At 36.2% G+C, this 24,506-nt stretch overlaps 2 protein-coding genes across 3 annotated transcripts; both read left to right on the forward strand.

The window, feature by feature from the left end:
• Nucleotides 1-7,114, forward strand: LOC111382279 (inositol transporter 1-like). The gene is made up of 6 exons (XM_023006196.1): nt 1-557; nt 1,002-1,072; nt 1,605-1,940; nt 5,050-5,157; nt 5,256-5,441; nt 6,185-7,114. The coding sequence occupies exons 1-6, from the start codon at nt 419-421 to the stop codon at nt 6,836-6,838; spliced, it is 1,494 nt and encodes a 497-aa protein (XP_022861964.1). The 5' UTR covers nt 1-418; the 3' UTR covers nt 6,839-7,114.
• A 903-nt stretch (nt 7,115-8,017) lies between these two features.
• Nucleotides 8,018-22,406, forward strand: LOC111382283 (probable E3 ubiquitin-protein ligase ARI8). 2 transcript variants are annotated; one of them, XM_023006200.1, is made up of 14 exons: nt 8,021-8,555; nt 11,532-11,656; nt 11,937-12,042; nt 12,131-12,221; nt 12,660-12,832; nt 13,838-13,942; nt 14,033-14,121; nt 14,900-15,007; nt 15,171-15,261; nt 15,375-15,464; nt 15,900-15,947; nt 16,988-17,059; nt 22,043-22,142; nt 22,250-22,405. In XM_023006200.1, exons 1-14 carry the CDS (start codon nt 8,355-8,357, stop codon nt 22,378-22,380), a joined length of 1,530 nt encoding a protein of 509 aa, XP_022861968.1. In that variant the 5' UTR covers nt 8,021-8,354; the 3' UTR covers nt 22,381-22,405. The 2 variants fall into 2 exon arrangements, with proteins under 2 accessions (XP_022861969.1, XP_022861968.1); XM_023006201.1 differs by lacking the exon at nt 15,900-15,947 and having other exon boundaries at nt 8,018-8,555; nt 22,250-22,406.
• The last annotated feature ends 2,100 nt before the right edge of the window (nt 22,407-24,506 follow it).

The following is a 24,506-nucleotide window of genomic DNA, read 5'->3' on the forward strand; positions in this document are numbered from 1 at the left end:
CAAATATTTGCTGGAAAATTCAATTAGAACAGAAAATTCTCACTTTTTTAAAACTATTTGCAATTTTTTAATATCATAATCTCCCAAAATCTTGTGTTTTCCAATTTTAGCTATGAATTTATAGCCTTCATTAGCAGAATCTCATTTACTCTTCTTTGGTATATCTTTGTGCTGCTCTGTCTTGTGGAGTGTTGCCGTTAGGAAAAACTTCTATATATTATAGACCCTTTACTTGTTTTTGCAATCTTGATTTTTTGTTATAGTTTAAACCCTCGAATCGGAAACCCTAAGCAAAAAGTCCCCAGCGATTCAGTAATTTACCCATTTTTCTTGTCGTTGAATCTGTAAATCATTAGGCAGTAGTCTAAAAAATTGCCGATAATTTACGAGGAAATTTGAACTGAAACTGCAAGAGAGGATGACGATCGAGTCGATGCCAGGAAGTTCAGGGTACATAGAAGTAGGAAATAGAAAGATAACCTATTTCAGCAACGGTTATGTTTTGGGGTTGACTGTTGTTGCGGGTATTGGTGGTCTTCTTTTTGGCTACGACACTGGTAATTTTTTTTTTTTTTTTTTTTAAATCTTCTTTTTCATTTTGTCTGCTCTAGTAAATTGATTGTAAATATTTAATTCACGAGCTTGGAATTTTGAAATGTTTGTAACCGTTGACATTTAATTTTGTTGGAGAGGCATAGTGATTTGTCTCCTCAAACTTGTGGGTTGAAGCTCTAATGCATGAGATTTTTTTGGAACTTCGAAATATTTTCTATTCACAAACATAAGAAAAAATAATTTAGAGATATAATCTAGAGTCTAGACTTCATCTTTTTCACTTCATCTTTTCCAGTTTTACAGTGTTGGGTTTTCTTTTTCTTTTTTTGATATGTTAATGTACTTAGCTGTCTCCCTCCCCGACGACAATACATATGCACGAAAAAGAAATTCAATAAAAGTAGCTAGAGCCTAGATGGATCATAATAATCACTAGTTGGTTGCAGGAGTTATATCGGGAGCCCTCCTGTATATTCGTGATGAATTTGAAGAAGTCAATCAAAGTCACTTTCTTCAGGTATGTAAGGCTAATTGTTATCGTTATAAAGTGATATGCAAAAATTCCATATTTTACTCATGGAGAGTGCCCCTACAAAATATGGTGGAAATGGAAATGTAGTTCCTTTGTAGTTTTGATTAAGCATGAGAAGAAACCAAAAAGGTGCTGTGCAATTAAAGTCGTGGGAGCCAGCTGTGATGATTTTGTGCTTTCCGTGGGATGTTGTTTAGTTGATAGCGAAGAAATTGCGTACCAGTGGCTTTTGTTGTTTTAAGAGAAATTTTCTGGGAAGGTGATTGATTTGAAATACAGCAGAAGGGAACATAATTAATAATTTTTTACTACTAATCTTAAGAATGAAAATTTTTACTCTCGGAGGTGGTGTAATTGAAGAGCGGAAATTGTTCGTTCTTTTCTTTCTTTCTCAGTGTGTGTGAATGTGTTTGTCTCTCTCAGCCCCATTCCCAAACTGACTGGATTTTTTATTATCTACTTTCTCAATCTTTCGTGCTCTTTATGTATTAAAGTTTCTGTTCCAACGATTTGACAGGAAACAATTGTCAGTATGGCTTTGGTCGGTGCAATGATTGGAGCTGCCATAGGAGGCTGGGTAAATGATTCTTATGGACGTAAGAAGGCTACTCTGTCAGCTGATGTTGTTTTCGCTCTTGGATCTGTAGTCATGGCTGCAGCTCAGAATCCTTATGTTCTTATTTTTGGACGTTTCTTGGTTGGCTTGGGGGTGGGGGTTGCATCTGTTACTGCTCCTGTGTATATTGCTGAGGCTTCCCCTACAGAAATTAGGGGAGGCCTTGTCAGCACAAATGTGCTAATGATCACCGGTGGACAATTTCTTTCATACCTTGTGAATCTTGCATTTACAGAGGTCAGATTTTTCTTACTCTTACTCATTCTTTAATATGATCTAGGTTTTTACTCCAATTCTTCATTTTGTTGGTTTTTCATTGATTCACATTTGTTATGTCTTGCAATGAGGTAACTTTCCTCGTGTCAAATGAGATAAATCTGTTTCCGAAACCTAATTTTTATGGATAATGGTTCTGGAAGAACACTAAATTTACAGAGAATGCAAATTAGATGTGCAGTCCAGTTGAGCATGAACAATAAAAGTTTTCACCTTCTTGTAGTCTTAGTTATGGAGTTTTGAATTAATTTAAAATTCTCAAATTACACCAAATGATAGATTGATGAATTGGACAGAACAATGTACAGACTTCCACTGTTTTTCTTGTCTTGGTGCAAGTGTTTTTTGTCTATTAACTTAAGAATTTGAAACTATTTATATAGTTCATCCATAATGATATTATTAATAGATTAAGCTTTTCTTACAAACTTGCCTAAAATAATAAAAAATGTACACTAGATAGTTCTTTAATTTTTGGTTGAGAAGCTGGTAATTTTTGAGATAGTATGCGCTAGGGCTGGATATGGTCCGGTTCGGTTCTAACGAGAACCGAACCGACCCGAAATTTTCGAGTATTTAGTAAGTGGAACCGTCGGGTCCAAATTTAATTACAGAACCATTCGGGTTCGGTTCCATTCGGTTCGGTTCGGTCCGATTCGGTTCCATTCGGTTCCGTATTATAATTAAATTTTTTAATATATACAAAGTCACATTAATTTAATTAATGATATATTTAATATTAGCTCTTACAAAATAACGTAGTTCAATTTTATGTGTTTCACGTCTCTCTTTGCTGAATTTTTCATAAATTTGATTATTAAAATTACAGAAAAAGAAAGATAGCGAGCTCAAAATAATTAAGAGAGATGTTGTAGAGTTTTAATTCGATTTTCTCCGGCAGAAAGGACACTACAGTAGAATAACGGATTTGGATAAAATTGAGGTCTATTTGATTAAGTCGATTTTGAATTGAATATTAGAAATAGGAAAATCATATTTTGTGGTTTGAACTAAATTAACTAGTTAATAAATTTATTTAGAAAAAATAAAATAATTTTACTTATTTAAAATTAATTAATTTAAAAAATTATGGAGATTCGGTTCTTATTCGGTTTTTCGGGTCTTGGCCTAGAACTGAGAACCGAACCATACCCGTCGGTTCTTGATTCAAATACCCGTTCGGGTATTTAACTTGAGAAGAACCGTCGGGTTCGGTTCTGTTCGGTTTGGTCGGTTTGGTTCGGGAGTTTTGTCCAGCCCTAGTATGCGCATTCTTCATTGTAGGTTTATTTAACTAAATGCAACCATAAGTGACTGACTATGCATCAATGGACATTAGAGTTTCAATTTGAAGTTTTTATTCAAATAACAATCATGTTTTGAAAGTAATACTTTTCTTGTTTGTCCTGTAAGCCCTTCTTTCTAGCCTATCTTCAGACAGTTCCGAGAATGATTGGAGGCATCAAAATCAATTTACTTCACACACGAAAGATATATTTGCATCTATTGATTCTATGTACCTAATAAGTTTTATTTGCTCATGCTTATTACAATGCTTCCTTGGCATGAAAGGTTTTCAATTGTGCAGTTCTGGCGAGGCAGCATGAAGATAGAATATTGGGATTGCGTTATAAGTTTTCTCAATGAGTAACACATCACCAAAGGAAACTGTTCTGTTCTTTTCTTGCCACTATTATTTGTAGTTTGTTTCGGTGGATTTCAGCTTGTTGCTGCTTAATGTGCTCAAATCTTGTTTGTGTTATGATGAACCATTACATTTCTTCTTTACTAATTCTTGCTGAATGTAACTTTTATTTGTACTCATATATTTGTCACTAGGCTGCTTTCTTCTGCCCCTGCAATATTTGGCCAATTGTCAATGTCAGTTAATTGGTAGAGCGTATCGTTTCATTCATGTTTCCTTTTCTCCAATGTCTATGTCGAAACGTTATCCATTAGGTCACAGGACTGGTTTACAATAAATTTGAACATATGCATGAGAACATGTTAGGTTAAGCTTTCAATGTTTTCTTTCCTCCAATAATTGTGTGATGTTATCGATTAGGTCTTAGGATTGAGTTATGATATAAATAAACATATTTTTCAGAACACTTTAGCTTACATTAGGCAGCTTAAAAGTTGAAAAAGTGGTCAACGAAGAGGCAGCCCAACTATGATATACTGTTGTGTTCCTCCTTTTCATCTCATGCTTTATTATTCATATTTTGTTTGGTAATAACTGCCAGTTATGGTTTTATTACAACATGATAGAAATATACAGAGGTTATTGGAAACTGCTCATTGGCTCATTAATGTCCCTGATTCTTATAATAATTAATACTTTTGATATCTTGGCATCGCTATTCTCTTCTGCATGGAGTGTAAATATTCAATACATATAATTACTATTGTGTAAAAGGCTAAAGGTTTGTCCACATAGTGACGATTATTAGATTATGTGATTAGTTGTAATGAATTTTTAAAATGTCCTAACAGTTCCTGATATGAAATTTATAGTTTCTGTAGGTTCCAGCTTTTGGTATTGTCTGAGGTATGTATTTAAATGTGTAGGGTGCTCGCTCCTCAGAAAATTTGACGATATCTCATTATTTTGGTCAAATTTAAGCTTACCTCCCAATAAATACACAAATTTTCTTTGACTTGAAAGGTGTCCATTTTATGTTACAAACAAATTGTTTACACCCACATATCATCCCATTCCACGAGTTTGCTCCATTTCTGTCTCTGATGGACCCAGGAATCTAAGTGTATGTAAATATGAAGCTTCTAAAGTTGGTAATTTTCTTTCTTTTACTAATTATAATTAATTGTCCATTGCTATCTTGCTTACCTAGCAGTACTTTTAACAGTTTTAGTTCAATGTTTGGGAATAGTTTATACAGAAAGACAAGTAAACAATTAAAGGGAGGGGACTTGGTGAATTAGTTTTAGTCGGTAAATGATTTGTTTCTATATGCTATTTTGCATCAACTGGGGAGGCATGAACGCGTTGTGTATATATATCTCTTATTCTATTTGTGATTTTTTCGTTATTTAAATGGGTGAGCAGGTTCCCGGTACATGGCGATGGATGCTTGGAGTATCTGCAGTGCCAGCAATTCTTCAGTTTTTTTTAATGCTATTTTTGCCCGAATCTCCTCGTTGGCTTTACCTGAAGGTGCAGAAGCGCTTTGCTGGTTTTGGGTATTTGTGTTTTGAAACATGTTATCAGATATTTGATCTTCCATCTTATTGATTTGGAAATAATTCTTGCAGAAGGATAAATCTAAAGCCATTGTTGTGCTCTCAAAGATTTATGATCCTTATCGCTTGGAAGAGGAAATCAATCAGCTTGCTACTACACTTGAGGAAGAGCGGCAGAGAAAGAGTGTGGTCCGATACTCTGATGTTTTTAAAGTAAAAGAAATAAGACTTGCATTTTTTGCTGGAGCTGGACTTCAGGTAGTTTCAAAATTTTCTATGAGCCCTACCACTGTGCTTTCACATTTCCTGTACTCATGTTAAAGTTGGGTTCGAAATAGAAGAAAAGGGAAAGCTTTCACATTTCCTGTACTCATGTTAAAGTTGGGTTCGAAATAGAAGAAAAGGGAAAGCTTTCCCATCTTTTATCTTACCTTTAAGTGTATATGTTTGGCAGGGTTTTCGAAAAGTCAAAAAGTTTCTTATGAGACTAAGGGTATGTTTGGCAATATGTTTAAAAGTAGGAGAATGTTTATAAACAAGGGTGAATGGAAAAGTGGGTACTACTTGTGGGTTTTATGAAATATGTAAATAAAAAGTTGTTTGATTAAAAGTGTTTCTTGACCAAGGTGAACACCTAGAACACTGATTGAAATATATGCTAAGAGATTCTTTTGGGCCTTGTTTGGATTTTTTTTTTTGGAAGTGCTTTGACGGATTATAAGAGCTTATGAAAGAAATTGGCCCAAGTTCATTTACTCAGAAAGCTCTTCTACACAAAATTGGAGCAAAAGTCTTGCTAAATTGACCCAAACTATTTTCATTTGATCATCTGTTTAAATTGTGTTATGGTTTGAATGTGGCCACCACATAGACCTTTCTATTTCTGCATGTTCGAATTACTGAATCTCCCTTTCATTGAAGACTTGATTACATCGGATCATGATATATGTGGCAACTTCATTACATTGATTACAATACAACGTCCAACTTTTTATTTGCAGGCATTCCAGCAGTTCACAGGTATCAACACTGTTATGTACTACAGTCCAACGATAGTGCAGATGGCTGGCTTCAGGTCCAATCAACTCGCGATTCTCCTCTCCCTCATTGTCGCAGCCGTGAATGCTGTTGGTACAGTTCTGGGAATATATCTCATCGATCACTTTGGTCGACGGAAATTGGCACTTAGCAGCTTGTCGGGTGTAATAATTTCTCTCATCATTCTTGCTGTGGCGTTTATCTTGGAACCATCTACTTCTTCTGTGATTGGGCTCTATGGTTGGATGGCAGTCGTGGGTTTGGCTCTTTATATATCTTTCTTTGCACCCGGAATGGGGCCCGTTCCATGGACCGTGAACTCAGAAATCTATCCCGAGGCATATCGAGGAATGTGTGGAGGTATGTCTGCTACCGTGAACTGGATATCAAATCTTATTGTAGCTCAAAGTTTTCTCTCGCTAGCTGATGCTGTTGGCACTGGTTGGACTTTCTTGATACTTGCTGTCATTGCTGTTGCTGCGTTTGTGTTCGTGATTGTTTTTGTGCCGGAAACTAAGGGTTTGACATTTGAGGAAGTGGAGAGGGTCTGGAAAGAGAGAGCTTGGGGCGGTGGATATGGCAGAGAAGCACTCCTTGAAGCAGGAAATGAGCAGTGAGTGCACCCTCTTCATACCTATAGAGAGGATTATTATAGAAACACGAAGTACAATGACTTGTATTATTTTGAGTTCTCTCTAATCAGACGACCTGAAAATCCATCAATTAGAGTATGTTTGCTAATGCTTTTAAATGCTTAGGGTTATGGGTTCCACAGAATGCGTGGATAATAAGTTGTAGCATATTGCGAATTGTACGAAATGTGTGGATAAAAACATATGTTTGATTAGCTTAAATTGAAAATTAGACTTTGTCAAACTTGAAAGTTGAGCAAAGAGCACTTCATTGCTATATATAAATATAATATAGTAGATAACATTCAAAAAGGATATATCCTTCAAGTTGTACGTTGTAGTTGCTTTCTACCCTACCGTTTCTAAATGAAGTTTTAGCATGACATCCTTCTAAGTTGGAACGGTTTTAATATTAACGAGGGCAAAACTAATGAAACTCCAATCGAGAACCAGTACCAATTTAATGATATTTGAATGGTCCTTGAATACTTTATCTAAAACTTCACGATGGAAAAGTATATTTAAGCGAAATTAATATCAAATAGAGATCGAGGTGGTTAAGTCACCTAATCCTTGCTCGCGAGAATGTGAATACATTCTTTGTTGGAGTTGTCATCACCTAGAAAGCACCATAGATATTTAGCCATGCTCGACGGAGATTAAAATTGAATATTAACATATTTTGATAAAAGTTAATGAAATAGATGATTAAAAAGTTGTGAGTTTCATGAAATGTATGGTTAAAGTTAATTGTTAACTTTTGACTTTGATAAAAATCAAATTTTAATTTCTATCAAATATGAATTTAAGGTCTATTTGATTGCGAAGGTGAAAAAGACAAATCAATTCCATATAAGTTGAAAAGGAAAAAATCACCAAAACTATAGAAATTCGATTTCCACTCAATTAGCAAAAAATATGCTTTAATGTTTATATTTTGAAATTCGAACTCTATTTTTACTTTCGTATCAAACAATTAAAGTAAAAAACGAGTTTTTTGAATGTGATATTTTTCATAGAATTTAATACTATTAAATGGATGAGGGAAAAGGTTGAAAAACAAACAGCGTCAACCATACATATATGCGCATGACTTTCCGTTAAATTTTGCTCCCTTCGGACTCGGGCCTTGACTCTACCGCTCCCTATTCAATGACTAAAGTAAAACTTGGGAATTCTTCGCCTAGGGTGACCTTTTAGCTTTTCTTCCCATGTTACCCTGTTAACAGCATGATACCCACTACCCCATTAAATCCCCATCCCACCTCCCCTTTCTCTCTCATTTAAACCTTCAGTGAGCTTTAAATCCTGTTACAACACCTACAAAAAAAGCCTAAACAACAGGTAATTGGTCAATCGATTGATCGAATCAATACATGATGCGTCGGTCCTGACTGAATCGATTCATCGGCTTCGATCAATTATAATCGAGGAGTCGATAGTTTTAACCAAGATTCTCGACCTGTTCTAGGGTTTAATTTTTATTTAATTTTTCTTGTCTATGGAATCGGATGATGATATGCACGATGCTAATGACTTGGCGTCAGCGGAGGAGGAAGATGATTACTATAGTGGCGGTGAAGAGGAAGTAGATGACAACGACTACAGCTATGATCAAGCTCAAGACGAGGGCCAGGAGGACATTGAAGATTTCGAATTTATGGCTAATGAGTCTGATGACGTTCCTGTTAGTCGCTTACAGGTGGGTGAATTCCAAATTTTCGCCCCTTCTGTTTTATTTTGGCATTCTTAGCTAGCTGCAGTTCAAATTCTTCAATTTTCGTCGGGCTACTGCACCTGTTCACGACGGACCTTGTTAATGTGGAACGGTGTCATCGTGTGTGAAATTTAGGTTGCTTTTGTGGGATGAGCTATCATTTAGTGTTCTTGCGTTATAATTTTACAGCTTATACGGTTTAACCATTTAACTTATGTCCAACTGTGAATTTCACTAGAAAGCCAAAAGCTTTATGGCTTTTTATTCTGAAGAAAAATACCTGTTTTGGTTTTCATATTACATTAAAGTGTGTCCACTTCAGTATGTAGCCAGTCAAATTGATGTGAATTTTTGTTCTGATCAATTATAGAATGTTAAGCCTGGATTTCTTGCAGAAGGCCGTTGATGGTAATATATCTCATTTTTTAAGGAATGTACAATAAGCAAGCTGAATTGTGTTAACAAAGGCTAACATGTATATGCAACGGCTGATTTTCCATAGGTATTAGCTATGGAGGAGATTCATTTAAGTAGCAGCAACTATTCTCTCAATGATTCTGATCAGAACAGAATTTGGGTTAGAATCGAGGATTAAGAGACAAAAATTCAATCTCTGGTCCTCTCGTATATGATTCTGACATTTTTTGGCATTAATGGAGCCAATGCTGCTTAACAAACAGTCATTTAAACGATATTTGAACAATCATATATATATATATATATTCAATAATAATAGATTGTTGCTGAAAAGTGTACAATGCCTCTATGTAAATAGGCAAAATTATTCCCTATTTCTACTACTAATATAAGTAAACTAAAATAAATCTTAATCTAAGAGAAATTAGAAATCCTATTCTAAACAATGAATAAGTTTAAAAAGATAAACCTATTACAGCTAGACATCTTATTATAATTATCTAACTTTTATCATATTTACAATAGGATTGTCCTACATCATTCTCTCCCTTTTGAAAGAAAATCGTCATCGAGTTTTGTTGAAGAAAAGAATCCTTGATAACTTGTATGTTTTCGAACTTGGTTGGGACTCGAGGAAATTCTCTAGTCTCATGTTGTCGTGTTCTATGCTTGTTGAAACAACTAACATTCATAGCAGTTAAAGCATGCAAATTCTTGGCAGTTTACTTGTCCATGAACTTGCGATTCCTTTCAAGACTCAACGCAGATTGCATCTGCGTGATGTTATGAAGGGTTTCGTTGATCCCCTCGATTCGTTGTTTGAGTTTGTTGAGCCTCCGTTCGCCGTTGACGGTTTGACTGCCACCAGTACCTTTGTCGGTTATCAGATTAAGGTAATTTCCTTGCTTTGGTACCAATTTTGGTGTGGAAGCGTTATATAGTTATTGTCATAAAGATTATGTTATAAATAAAAACGATATTTGAACAATCATGTCGTGTATATATTTAATAACAGTTGATGTTGAAAAGTGTACAATACATCTATATAAATAGGCAAAATTATTCCCTCCTTCTACTATTAATAGGAAACTAATATAAGGAAACTAAAATAAATCATAATCTAAAAGAAATTAGAAATCCTATTTTAAGCAAGAAATAAGAATGAAATGATAAACCTATTAAAACTAGACATCTTATTATAATTATCTTACTTTTTTCTTATTTACAATATGATTGTCCTACATCATTTCTTTTCAAAGTTAGAAAAATAAATTTCAATATTGGATTGCTTCGATTAAATCAACTTGAAGCTTCAAATTTTATGCTAACAAATGCAACCTCCATCCTATTAGAGATGCTTTATTGCATATTTGGTGGGATGAAATGGAGTGGAGGAGAGCTTTTATTTAATATTTTGTATACAATTTAGAACTAAGAACAACGAAAAGGAAATTATTCTTGAATATTTTATCTCATTTTTAGAACTCTCTCTCTCTCACTTCTTCTTCTTCTTCTTCTTCCTAAAAAAAATAAAAATAAAAATTAAAAAAATGAATCAATTGATGCTTGAAAGAACAAAAGATGTTTAGGAGAAGAAATGTCCAGATTAGCCAGATCTCTGACTTCAAGGAGGCCTCCAGCCTTGTTAACAAAGATGGCAATGACTGTATTACAATCACTGAGCTTGGCATTGTGATGGAATCCTTTCTGACCGAATCTGAGCTCAACGAAATGATTAATGAGGTTAATGGTTTGATATTGACGGTAATGCAACCATCGACTTCTTAAAGTTTTTTAGCCTTATTGCCAGGATGACAAAGGATACTGATTCTAAAGAGGTTAAAGAGGCATCCTGCATTTTGACAAGGATCAGATGGTTTCATGTCTGCTGTTGCGCTGCCTCATATTATAACCATGCCAGACTGATTTTGAGGAGGAGCTTAAGAGAAATTCCGTTATTTTGACATGGATCAGAAAGATTTCACCTCTGCTGCTGACTCTGCTATGTGATAGCCAATTTTGGCGAGAAGGTGATCGATGAGGAAGTAGATGAGATTTCTAGGGTGGCTGATGCTGAGTGTGATGGATAAATCAATTATGAAGAGTTTGTCGAGGTTTTAATGGCAAAGTAATGTTCTTGGAATTCAGAAAGGTTTATGAATAAAAAATACAAAAAACTAAAAAAAATTGATGGGTAGGGTTGATGAATATAATGGATTTCTGGTATCCTTTTTCATTATTTCATTCATCGCTTTTAAATTCAATCCTTGATGATTTCTATGGTCAATAGTAATGGTGGTGGAATCTTAATCGTTTTTGTGATGTGTCTCGGAACTTTTATTTGATAGAATTAATTTTTTTCCCCATTTGTTAGTCCTCGTGATCTTATCATTATATCATTCTTGGTGAGAAAAACTATGTTTGAATTTTTGAGGTAGGAGGTATAATGGGAGTGTTAATGTATGTCTATGAGCAAGTGAATTTGTTTATTCCACCTTTCTTTATTTGTTTTCATCAGATTTATGTGTTAAACTTATGTTCCAGAAAAATTACACCATCTTGACGGATGAAGATATACGACAACGTCAGGAGGAAGATATTACTAGAATTTCTACTGTTCTTTCGATTTCAAGAGATGCAGCTTGTATACTTCTTCGCCGCTATAAGTGGTAATCTCTTTAACCCTTGATTTTGCAAAAGAATGGAAATCTATCTGTTAATTCTCACATTAATTTTTATCTGGTTGTGTCAGTTTGACAATTTTGTTTGGAAAAATTTGTGTATGCATTATGAGCCTATAACTTGTTAAAGTTCAAACTTAACATGTGAATTTGTTTGGGGTAATTTTTGTATGCATTAGTTGACTGTAATTGCCATCAGGCTTATTTTATGATACCTTTCATTGTTGATACTTTTCCCTCTCTTATTTTTGAATATTTGAGTATATAGGAGCGTGAATGATGTGCATGAAGAATGGTTTGCTGATGAAGAAAGAGTTCGCAACGCAGTTGGCTTGTTGGAGAAGCCACTGGTTAAATTTTCAAATGCTAAAGAAGTAAATTATCGATTATCCTTCAAACTTCTCGGTCTCTTCTAAACTTGGTTTAATGTGTTATAAACTCGTTCAAAATCTTCCCTGGCAGGTAACTTGTGGGATCTGCTTTGAGAACTATTCCCTTGACCGGATATGTACTGCTGCATGTGGTCATCCTTTCTGTGATGCATGCTGGAAAGGTTTGTAAGTCTATGTGACACTTTGACTAGCATTGGCTGATTAATTTTTAGTTGAAGTTAGTTGGTATTTTGCATTTGATTATGGCCTATATCAGTTGGTCAATGTATAACAGTATTGATGGCAGACGTTAGTGGGTTATGAGAATTTAAGTTCCTGATACAATCAAATTCTTTGTAAGTATTATTTAAACTGCTGTTTAGATAGCTTGTTTTGGTGCATTTGGGGTGTTAAATGGTGGACTTGAGTATTGTCTTTCCTTTCTTTCTTTTGTCTGGGTTGGGGATGGTGGCTGTTAAAATGTTGGAGAAACTTTCTACAAGGCAAAGAGCTTATGTTAGAAATATTTTTGGTAGCCAACAGTTAACATTTACATTTCCAGCCTTGCTGCAATCTGAAAAATCAAATTTGCTTGATTTATTCTCTCTTTGTTCTGGCAGCTTACATTAGCACATCCATTAATGATGGCCCTGGATGTTTGACACTGAGGTGTCCTGATCCATCTTGTGGTGCTGCCGTTGGTCAAGATATGATTAATATATTGGCACCCGATGGTGATAAGGAGAAGTACCGCCGATACCTTCTTAGATCTTATGTTGAAGACAGTCGAAAGGTAGATAATATATCCTTTTGTGGAACCATAACATTTTTATTCATAGCAGGTATATTTTAAGACTTCAAGCGCTGCATTTTTTTTTTAATCTATCTTTGTTCTAGCTTGTGATTGCTGCAATATTCTAGGAGAAGTAAACTGCGTTACACAAAATCGTAGTAGTAGAGTTTTGAGAAATAGGATGCTATTGAGAGAAAAGAGGCAAAACAAGATGGGTGTTTCTTTTTTGTTTGGGGGAATCACAATTAATGTTGAAATTTGACAGCTGGTCACTGTATGAATCACCCAATTTCGCCTTGATATATATATTAGATAGAGCTTTGTCTCAGCAACTTTCGTGCTATTTTCTGACTTTGTACATTTCACACACATGTGCACTTGCATGAGTGCCATGCACCTGTGCATGTGTACATCGGGATTTTTTTTATGACCTTGTAATTAAAAGGAATTGCTGGTTCTGAAAATTTGTATTGTTCTCATTTTTCTTATTAGGAAAATATATGTAAAGGTAGTATGTGGTTTTGGTGATGAGAATTAGTATAAATTGTATTGTTTTGGTTCGAGTCTTTTATCACTGAACAAAAGTTTCACACAAGCATACACACGAGCATTCTTTATAAATTGCAAACATCACACAAGCATACACACGAGCATTCTTTATAAATTGCAAACATCACACAAGCATACACACGAGCATTCTTTATAAATTGCAAACATCACAGCATTGGGTGTTAATTTAGAGATTAGGACAGAAGCTATTTATTCATAAGAATGGCTTCCTTCTATTCAGGTTTTCAATGCACCTGCTAGAGTTTCAATCTTTTTTTTTTTGGGGTGGGGTGGAGGGGGTGGTATCTGATGATGGTGTGAATGGGATTATAACTATGTGATATTTCTTCAACCAGATCATAGGATTCTTCCGCTGTTTCGTATTTGCCTCATTGTCATGCTGATTATCTCGCGTTTTGGAGCACAACTGAAACTTTCTTTTATGCATGTTTACAGACCAAGTGGTGTCCGGCCCCTGGTTGTGATTGTGCTGTTGAATATGTCGTTGGGAGTGGAAGCTATGACGTCACTTGCAGTTGTTCTTATAGCTTCTGTTGGAGTGTAAGTCTTTCATGATAGTATGAATTATTAGATATCATTTTTATTTTATGTGATGTGATGTGTGCCAATCACTGTGAGCTGCTCCATCAGTGTACAGAGGAAGCTCATCGTCCTGTGGACTGCGAAACTGTGGCCAAATGGATTTTGAAAAACAGTGCTGAATCAGAAAACATGAATTGGTAGAGTATTTGCTAATGCAGATGAGTTCTTTTACATGATTCAATCAATAGTCCATAGCTATTTTGTCTACATTTTTTATTATGGCGCTTTCGTTAAGTTTGATTTTATAGGAATTAGGATCAGTGAGTGCTTTGCAAATGATTGTTCTCAAAGAGGTTTATTTATTTTTATTTTTATTTTTATTTTTATGATGAAATTGGAGATACAATGAGTCGATGTCCTCTTCACACATAAGTTTACTTGCTAAATTAGGATTTCTGAAGCTCAGGACTGAATCTTATAGACTTCTTCACTTGAACTAGCTGCCTCACTAACTGTTTGCTGAAGTTGATTGCCTTTGGAGTTTTTAATCAAATTATCCTCAAAGCTTGTGTAGTTACCATTTGCCTCGAGAACAATACAGAATAAAGCTCAATGAGGTTACTAAAGTTACGTTTTGAACTGTAAAATCGTTGTTGTTGCCTGCCGCCTTCATCAATGAGTTTCTGGTCAGTTTCTAGTTGAAATATGGGCTAAAGGGAGGTGTCATGTTTTAGCAAAGGTTGTCATGTAATAACTAAGCACAGTTAATGTGGTGTTGCTCATTATGCAATTACTGAAAGTGATTTCATTGTACAAGCATATGCCTGTCTAATCTGCTGTATGCATCATGGGGCATTGTTGCACTACTAAAGCGAAGTACGTAAGTTCTTTTGTTATCTGGTTAAATGGTTTAGAAGCTCCCTAATGTGATTTTCTTATTGTGTTACTGTGATATTAAAAATTTGTTATTTTTAGGATATTGGCAAACTCCAAGCCTTGTCCTAAGTGCAAGCGACCAATTGAAAAGCACCAAGGTTGTATGCACATGACTTGCACACCACCCTGCAAATTTGAATTTTGCTGGTAAGCATTATTTAATGTACTGATAAAATCAAACTGGCTGAATGTTTACATTTTTTTTAACCTTTGCTTCTACAGAATCTCTCTTCTAGTTTATGTAGATTCTGCCACGTTTAAGATTTGAACTTGTGTATTCTGTCATTTTACATGGTCTTTCGCTTTGCAGGCTTTGTCTAGGTGCATGGTCAGACCATGGTGAGAGGACTGGAGGTTTCTATGCATGCAACCGATATGAGGCAGCTAAGCAAGAGGGAGTGGTATGGGATTAGGGATATATTAGTTTTTGTTTAGTGACGTGTATTTCAATTTGCCTTCCAATATGGACAATAAATCATACCCGCTCCCCTGCGTATCAACTTTGTGCTATCAGTACGATGAAGCTGAGCGGAGGAGAGAGATGGCGAAGAACTCTTTGGAAAGATACACTCATTACTATGAGCGATGGGCTTCCAACCAAGCTGTATGCTCCATTTTGTCACCTTTTCTTAACCTTAATTTATATGCGATTTATGTATCATTATAAAGAACTCTGAAATTGTTTTAGTTGAAAATGAAACTAGTTGATTCAAACAGTTCAAATCCTAAAACACTAGAGTTCATGCCTGAGTATATTTAGCAGAAATTTTATCTAGGATGGTATTAAACTATAATCATGGAATCGACTCGATCATCAGACTATAGTTTCAAAACCATGTCTGAGTTCCATAAGTATGCATCTTGTTGAGTGCCTGTTGCGCAAATCATCAAAATTGAGAAACATGGATATTACTGTGCATGTTCATAAAGATACAATCAAGCAATTGCAAAAAGGCATTGCAATAATCCATTAGCATTAAGGTTAATCCTTTCCATTCCTTTATTACAACCAACAAATTTTTTTCTTCATTTAATGCAGTCAAGGCAAAAGGCATTTTTGGATTTGCATCAAATGCAAAGTGTTCATGTAAGACTTTCTTATTCTGTTGTATGTTGAATCAGGATCTTATTCTAGGAGTATTCTTCATGACGATGATTTAGATGTGAGGACGATTCACTTGAATGATATTACTTTCAGTTTTCACTTTGATTTATTCTTGATTTCCAAGAAGATAAATCTGTTGTGTTGTAGAACAATTTTCTTAACGGGCTGTTCTTAAAGTTTCAGTGTTCTTCTTATTTGCCCTCCTAGTTTTAGTAATCCTCTTTATATCTGGATGTCTCGTAGCGAGTTAATTTTTAAAAAGAAGTTATTATGCAAATTGAGGAGAATCATACAAAACAACTAGCCTAAACACTAAGAATATACAAAATGATCCAAATTAACTCAAATCAAGTCAGGTGAAATTATATCACATAGATTAAATCTATTCAAGTCGGACGGAATCAAATCAGATGAAATAAAATCAGGTTGGTGGAAGATTACATAAATTCTGAAGTGGTTGACATAGTTTTCTGTTTGACTGGAACTAGTAAACAAGAGATGAGAAAAGGTTGGCAAACAGCTGAATAAAATACTGCAGCAAACAAGGTTGCTTACAAGAAAAAAGGTTCTCAGTAATCAGCAAAACAAGGCATTAGGAGAAAAAAATTTAGATATCTAATTTGGCTTTGATACCATGAAACAGTTCTGGGAAGGTGGATTGTATTTCTATATTTAGTAGGGATACAAGCCGTGAATTTAGATTTATAGAGAAGCCTAAGTTGACATTATGCTTACGAGAAAGGAAAGAAACTCTACACAATAAATATATTTAGTTTTGCATTCTGAAAAGCAATATAACTATCTCTAAATATCAGGACATGCAAGAATTAGTATTCAATTCCAGATTTTCTTTGACTTCTTCAAATCTGTCAACAGCATAAATGTGCATTTGCAATCTTTTTTAGTGGAACAAGGGGAGAATTTTTTATATTTGGTTGGGTTGTCTGTTTGCTTATAGTGCTTACCCATGTCTCTTCTGCTACCTTCTCTCTTGTATTCATCAGTGATTATTTTTTCTACAGCTCGAGAAGCTTAGTGAAGTACAATCCCAACCAGAGTCACAAATGAAGTTCATTATAGAAGCCTGGCAACAGGTAAAACTTCATCTCTGAATATGTGAGGGCAATCATATTTCCACGTCTAGAAAGGGAAAAAAAAAATAAAAAGGTTGGCTTGCAATTTTACTTTTGAAAATCAAAATGATTTACATTGTTTGAAGTAACCTTCGAAATTCCTGCCTTAAACCCATCAAAAGAAAAATATCGCATCCATTAAATAACAGAAAATGTTAGAAGACATGATCTCTGTGAGCTTCTGAAATATGTTATCGCGCTCTATGTGTCACAGAGCCAATTCCATAATATGGAGCTGTTTACGGGGTGAGGAGGGAAACCCTTAAGAGTAGTGGACAGTAATTTCTTCTCATATCTCTTCTCCCACTTTGATTTAGACTAATTTATCGGTGTGAGCATAAGAACTTCCCTTTTTATTGGGTCTCACTTTCTGCTTTTCTAGTGAAAATTAAGGAATCTTATTTAGGCCATGTTTGAGCCCCCTTTTTGGGGAAAATAGGTTTTGGAATAGTGATTTTTTTATTTTATTTTAAATTTATTTTATTTATTTAATTTTTTTTTTTGTGGAGAATTTGTGGTTAAAAAATAAGTACAACTTTTGGGTTCACGTGCAAAATTAGTTTATGAGAGGATGTGTTGTTGAAAATGATTTTTGGGAAAAATGGAGCTCAAACTTAGGCTTAATATTTATTACACCTTCGAACTGGGTTCTACGAAAAATTCAGGAATTCAAGTTGGTTGGCGTGTCATGTGATGCATATGAAAGTAGACTGCTACAATTATTCGAGGAGCTGGAGGCTAATAGGGGACAAGATATCATAACACATGGAGGTAAATTAAGAAGAAAGGGTGATCGCGAACTTAAGAGGCTCGAATGGTCAATAACCTATGCTGGTAAGGGTGGCAAGTCCAAGAAAGGAACAATGGGAAAGGGTTATGGAGTGTTATAATGATGCCAAAACTCATTAGCTGGAACATAAGGGGGCTGAATGAGGTTGGTAAAATGCTTGGTGTTCGAAATTTGCTAAGGGGATGGGGGGCAAATCTTGTCTGCTTACAAGAAACTAAGATAGAGTTTATCTTGAGGGCGGTGATTAGTAGATTATGGGGGGGGGGGGAACCATGTAGGGTATCAGTTTTTGGGATCATCAGGGGCATCAGGAGGCGTGTTGTTGATGTGGGACACTAGAGTGCTTGAGATGGAGGAGGTGAGTATAGGGGTGTTCTCTATATTGATTTCTTTCAAAAATTGCGAGGGTGGATTTCGGTGGATGTTCACAGGAGTTTATGGGCGTAATTCTGATGACAGTAGAGTGGGCTTGTGGGATGAATTGGCTGGAATGAGGGCTTGGTGGAATCTCCCAACATGTATTGGGGGTGATTTCAATGTGATTCGATTTCCTTTGGAGAGGTTGAGTGGTAGGAGACTAACTAGGGCAATGGAGGAGCTCTCAGATTTTATTAGGGAGAATTTGTTGGTGGATTTACCTATGATTAGGGAGATTTTACCTGGTCATCGAATCAGGACCGACCCGTCTTGTCTCGTATTGATAGGTTCTTGATTTGTGGGGAGTGGGAGTCCAAATGTTCAGTTATCACTCAGAGAAGATTAGGGAGGGTGTACTCGGATCATTTTCCTATTATGTTATTTGGGAATAGGAAGGGTGGTGGAAGAAGGCCTTTCATGTTTGAGAGGATGTGGTTGAAAGTAGAAGGTTTCAGGGAGCGAGTACAGACGTGGTGGACTTCCAATGAAGTCAGTGGGTCTCCTTGTTTTGTATTGTATCAGAAGCTAAGGGCGTTGAAAGGGGACTTAAAGAAATGGAACGAGGAAGTTGTGGGCAATGTTAACAGTAGTAAAAATCAGTGTCTGTCAGAGATAGAGGAGTTGGATAGGCAAGAGGAGAGACAAGGGTTGGCTGGGGAGGAGGAGGAGAGACAGAGTATTAAAGGAAGAGATGGAGAGGTTGGTGGAAATGGAGAAGATTGTTTGGCGACAGAAATCTAGGGTTACTTGGTTGAATGAGGGGGATAAATGCACTAAGTTCTTCCACCAGGTCGCCAATTCTACTAGGCGGAACAATTCCATCACAGTTTTGGAGGTGGACGGGGTTACTCATGAGGAGCCACAGGAAATTGGAAGCCAACTGGTGAATTTCTATCAGAACCTCTATCGGGAGCAATTTGAATGGAGGTCAGAATTGGAGAGATTGCACTTTTCTACTATCACGGAGGATGATGTCAGATGGATGGAGAGACCATCTGGGGAGGATGAAATTAAAGAGGTAGTGTTCAGCATAAACGATGATAAGGCTTCGGGATCGGACGGTTTCTTGTTCTCATTCTATAAGGCGTGTTGGGATGTGGTGTGACCGGATATTATGAATGCTCTATCTTGTTTTTTTTGAACATGGCAGATTTGAGAGAAGTTCTAACGCTACATTTATCGTGCTCATCCCTAAGAAATCGAGAGCGACTGATATTAAGGACTTTCGCCTCATTAGCCTTGTCAGTGGGGTGTATAAGATTATTGCGAAAGTCCTAGCAAACAGATTAAAGGAGGTACTAGGAAAAGTAGTGTCCAAGTTTCAGAATGCATTTGTAAAATGGTGTCAGATTTTGGACTCTGTGCTTATAGCGAATGAATGCATAGATTCAAGGATGCGTCTAAGGGTCCCAGAGATGTTATGTAAGCTAGATATTCAGAAGGCTTACGATCATGTAAATTGGGGATTCGTGTTGTATATGTTTAGGCGTTGTGATTTTGGAGATAAGTGGTGTAAATGGATTCAATTCTGTATTTCTACTGTTTCATTCCCAGTTTTGGTCAACGGAACACCTGAGGATTATTTCCGGAGTAGTAGAGGCTTGAGACAAGGGGATCCATTGTCTCCATTGTTATTTGTTATTGTGATGGAGGTTTTCAGTAGGATGATTGAAAGAGCTATGGAAGCGGGTTTGATAAGGGGTTTTATGGTTGATCAATTGCAGGTGTCCCATCTGTTATTTGCAGACGACACGTTGATCTTATGCGATGCAGATGTTGAACAATTCAGGAATTTGCGCCGTCTACTCCTATACTTTGAAGCGGTGTCTGGTTTGAAGATCAATTTGGGGAAGTCTGAGGCTATTCCCGTAGGGGAGGTCGATAACGTGGAGGAGCTGGTGATATATTGGGTTGTAAGGTTGCGCAGCTGCCGATGTCATATCTAGGGCTCCCGTTAGGGGCATGATTTAAAAGTACCCATATCTGGAATTGTATTGTGGAAAGGATGGAGATAAGGTTAGCAAGGTGGAAGCGTATGTACCTTTCTAAGGGAGGCAGACTTACTCTCATTAAATCCATTCTCTCCAATCTCCCTACTTACTTTTTGTCATTGTTCCCCATTCCGATTGCAGTGGCAAAGAGATTAGAGAGACTTCAAAGAGAATTTCTGTGGGCAGGGTTGGGGGAGGAGAGGAGACTCCATTTGGTCAATTGGGGAGTTGTCTGTTTGCCAATGAGGATGGGGATCTTGGAGTGAGGAGCTTTGTGTTGTTCAATAAGGCCTTACTAGGGAAGTGATTGTGGCGATTTGGAGTGGAGAGGGAGAGCTTCTGGAGAGAAATAATTGGGGGCGAAGTATGGTGTGACGGAGGGGGGATAGTGTACATTTGAGGATCGTGGTTCTTATGGGGTGAGTTTGTGGAGGTATATTCGACGGGGATGGAGTGATTTTTTGGACAAACTAAAGTTTGTGGTCGGAAATGATAATGAGATTAGATTTTGGGATGATTGTTGGTGTGGAGATCAATCGCTGAAAGAGGGACTTCCTTCCTTGCACCGCATTGCCTCAGTGTCCTCTGCTATGGTGAGTGATATCTTAGTCATTCATAATGGGAGCTATAACTGGAATATTGCTTTTGGGAGGGGTCTATAAGATTGGGAATTGGAAGATTATTCGTTGTTTATGACCTTTATACATGAGGCACAAATTCGGGTAGGAGAGAGTGATTGTATCAGGTGGAGGACAGCACGGGATGGCATTTTTTTCAGTTCGCTCGTACTTTGGTTCCCTCATGGGATGTGTGAATAATTCATTTCCCTGGAAGTTGGTGTGGCAATGTAAATTGCCTACTCGAGTGGCATTCTTATTGTGGACAATTGTGAGGGAACAGGTCTCAACGATGGATGATCTTCGACGTAAAAGCTTCTACATAACTGAGTGGTATTATATGTACAAGAAGGACGAGGAGACGATCGATCATTTGTTCATTCATTGTGATGGTGTACGTTGGATTTGGAAGAGTATACTTGGTTCTCAATCTATGGATTGGGTGATGCCTCGTCGTATAGAGGACGTGATACGAGCACGGCGGAGAAAACTTCGTGATAAGGATACCAAACTAGAATGACACCTTATCCCGGGTTGTATTGTATGGTGCGTGTGGAGAGAAAGGAACAATCTCTGCTTCGAAGACCAAACAAAGACAAGAGAGCAGATAAGAGAAACATTTTACTTTAATTTGTATTCTTGGTTTAATGCTGTGATTAGAAATCCTGTAAACGGGTTGCCTAATTTCATGTTGTTCCTTAATGGCTTAAAGTGATTGTACACCCTCCATGTATTCTCTTTTAATCAATAAAATTATCAGATACCTATCAAAAAAAATATTTATCCTTTTAGATTATTTCTTGCTATAATATGTATGTATAGTCCCAGATGAGGAAACATGTTATGCATGTGAGCCTGAAATTGCTCATTGGCATTCGTACTTGAAAACTATCTTAATTTTTTTTTTTTAATCATTTATATAATGTATTAATTTTAAGAATCAAACCAAGAGAATTTCCATTTTGTCAATCTGAGTCGCTTTTGCCCAAAAAAGGTTTTTTAAAACTTAAATCAGTATGTTATAGGTTGATATTTTTGTTTTTGTCATAGCATAGGACATGCCAATGGGATACTGGCCTCGACCATGATGTTAAAATAATAATCTAACTACCTGCAAACATCTTTGCAGATAGTTGAATGTAGGAGGGTGTTGAAATGGACCTATGCTTATGGATACTACCTGCCTGAACATGAACAGATTAAGAAGCAATTTTTTGAGTATTTGCAAGGTATCATGTTTTCTCTTGTTCAATTGAAAATTGCTTATACACCTGTTGAGTTTTATCATATTCAGCATTTTCGTTTATATGCAATATATACCATCCTGTTCTTATAGGTGAGGCAGAGGCTGGTTTAGAAAGGCTCCATCAATGTGCAGAGAAGGAGCTACAGAACTACCTTAATGCCGAAGGTCCATCGAAGGATTTCAATGACTTCCGTACGAAACTTGCTGGCCTGACAAGGTAATTCTTCTTCTATACCTTTCATCAAACAGGTCTCGGTCCACCTAGGAAGCATGGACATTAAAACACGGATATTATATATACTATGGATATGCTGACACATGATTTTTCTGAAATGATGGACACTTTTTAGTGTAAGACATAACATATGGCATGCCAGGCATTCGCTCATGAGTGTAAAAGTATCCAGTGTCTGAAATATAAACAATGTGTAATTGTATAAGAAATGGGACATGGCACGTGCTTGTCAAACCTGAAGTGTCTGAAGAGTGTTGGCTTCACGAGTGAAACATGGACATGCGGCCCCCAGTAAGGGTGTCTGGCGCTTCATAATGGTCCACTCATACATCAGATCTATAGAAAGCTGCTTAAGATAAGACGGTTTTGTGACTCTGCTCTGGGAATTTTCTGAGATGAAGACTAATGTTTTTCTCAATAATGGCTCAGTGTGTGTGTGATATGTGGGCGTGCACCAAATGGTCCACAAATGTGTTGGTTCTTTTTTAAATGCAAAATCCGCGCAACTGTCAGTTTCTTTGTTGGCTGAAAAATCTTTTAGCACCGTGAGTGTTGGGAAATTTCTTCTGCTGCTGCTGTTTAGCGAAGAGGATCATAGATACTATAGATGTGGCTTTTTCTGCTTCACATTGAAATATGAAGAAAGCCATAAAGCAGTTTGAAATGAATAATCCAGAGACCCCTCCTAATTATCTTATAGTGGAACAGATTTTCAATGCTTGAAACAAATTTACGAAAAAACTTCCACTTTTCATTTTTCTTAGCACATCAAAAATAGGATCCATCTTCTTGAGGACAGTAGAAGCTAAAGCTTGCCTGTGCCAAATGAATCAGTAATTCACTGTTCCTGTGGAGCCGTAGCAGAAGTTCTGATTTACTTATATTTGTGTGAAAGAGCTGTTTAAACAACTATATATGTTAAGACTCGTCAAAAAATAAAAGAAATGTTAAATAGTTGTATTTTAAGATTCGCCACATTATATGAGTGTTCTTAACCCGTTCTAGTATATTGANATGTGTGGGAGGTGTAAAATCCTTCAAAAGATTTATGGCAGTTGACTTTTTTAGTCTTACCTTTATTAATGGTTGAGGTGGGGTTGGTTCATGAATGTGGTTTCCTGTACATAGTTTGTCTATGAGTCGAACAAAGTCACTGTTTTTTAAACTCCGATGACTGACTCGATTTCAAGTTATCACACATGCCTAGAGGATTAAAAGCAATTTTACTTTTTATTATTTTTGTTTCTTATGTTTTGTTTGGATGGAACATGATTCTACTCTGGAATTTGCTTGAGTTGTGTTGTGGTAACAAATTGGATCCAATTTGAAAAGAAAAAGAAGTTTCCAGTTCCAAAAGTGTGATATTTTTTTACGTGTGAAGTTGGATGCATAGTTATTAGTTATGATCAAATAGAGTGGTTGCACTAGTACAAAAATTGAAGTATTGTAAGTCCCAATGCACTCGATGTAGGGCTATTAGTTTTTTCCTTTTTATATATTGATAAAGGATAAAACCACACGTCCAAGACCACATGTGCCCTAGATGGATAGGGGCGCCATTTGGTTCCCCCTAAATTGCGTCCCCTATTGGCAAGGGGGCCGCCAAATGGCGCCTTGGACGTCAAGCACGGCCGATTGATAAAACACGAATATATGTCATCATTTAACGCTAGAATTGACCCTAGTAAAAATAGGACCAAATACACCAAACATGGGGAATGCTTCGGGTCCTATTTGTCAATTAATTTTTTTTAAAAATATTTTTCAGTTGTAATTGAACTTTAAGAGTGTGTTTGATTAGTTTATTTTATATGACAAATGTCCTCTTTCTTTCTTTTTTTTTTTTTTTTTTTTTTTTTTAACCCAAATTCCTACTTTTTAGGTGTTAGATTGATGATTTTTTCCATGAAAAATATTTTATAATTTTTTATCGTGTGATCATATTTTTTTCAAAAACGAGGAAAATATTTTATTTAGGGAATGATAGTTTTATATTCTAGGTAATCTACTCTCTTATCCATCCTCTCTCTTTCATCTATTCAACAATAAAAAATTGACAATATAATATTTTTTAAGTTGAAAATTAAATTAATCAAACACATTTAATTAATA

Source organism: Olea europaea, unplaced genomic scaffold (assembly GCF_002742605.1).
Source record: "Olea europaea var. sylvestris unplaced genomic scaffold, O_europaea_v1 scaffold2464, whole genome shotgun sequence".
In the NCBI taxonomy this organism is placed as follows: Eukaryota; Viridiplantae; Streptophyta; class Magnoliopsida; order Lamiales; family Oleaceae; genus Olea; species Olea europaea.

Excerpts from the sequence above, each read along its gene's own strand:
- LOC111382279 (XM_023006196.1), top strand. The coding sequence starts at position 419 with ATGACGATCGAGTCGATGCCAGGAAGTTCAGGGTACATAGAAGTAGGA. Across the intron at positions 1,941-5,049 it reads TGAATCTTGCATTTACAGAG|GTTCCCGGTACATGGCGATG; the intron begins GTCAGATTTTTC and ends ATGGGTGAGCAG. Across the intron at positions 5,442-6,184 it reads TTGCTGGAGCTGGACTTCAG|GCATTCCAGCAGTTCACAGG; the intron begins GTAGTTTCAAAA and ends TTTTATTTGCAG.
- LOC111382283 (XM_023006200.1), top strand. The coding sequence starts at position 8,355 with ATGGAATCGGATGATGATATGCACGATGCTAATGACTTGGCGTCAGCG. Across the intron at positions 8,556-11,531 it reads TTCCTGTTAGTCGCTTACAG|AAAAATTACACCATCTTGAC; the intron begins GTGGGTGAATTC and ends CTTATGTTCCAG. Across the intron at positions 15,008-15,170 it reads TGCAAATTTGAATTTTGCTG|GCTTTGTCTAGGTGCATGGT; the intron begins GTAAGCATTATT and ends TTCGCTTTGCAG.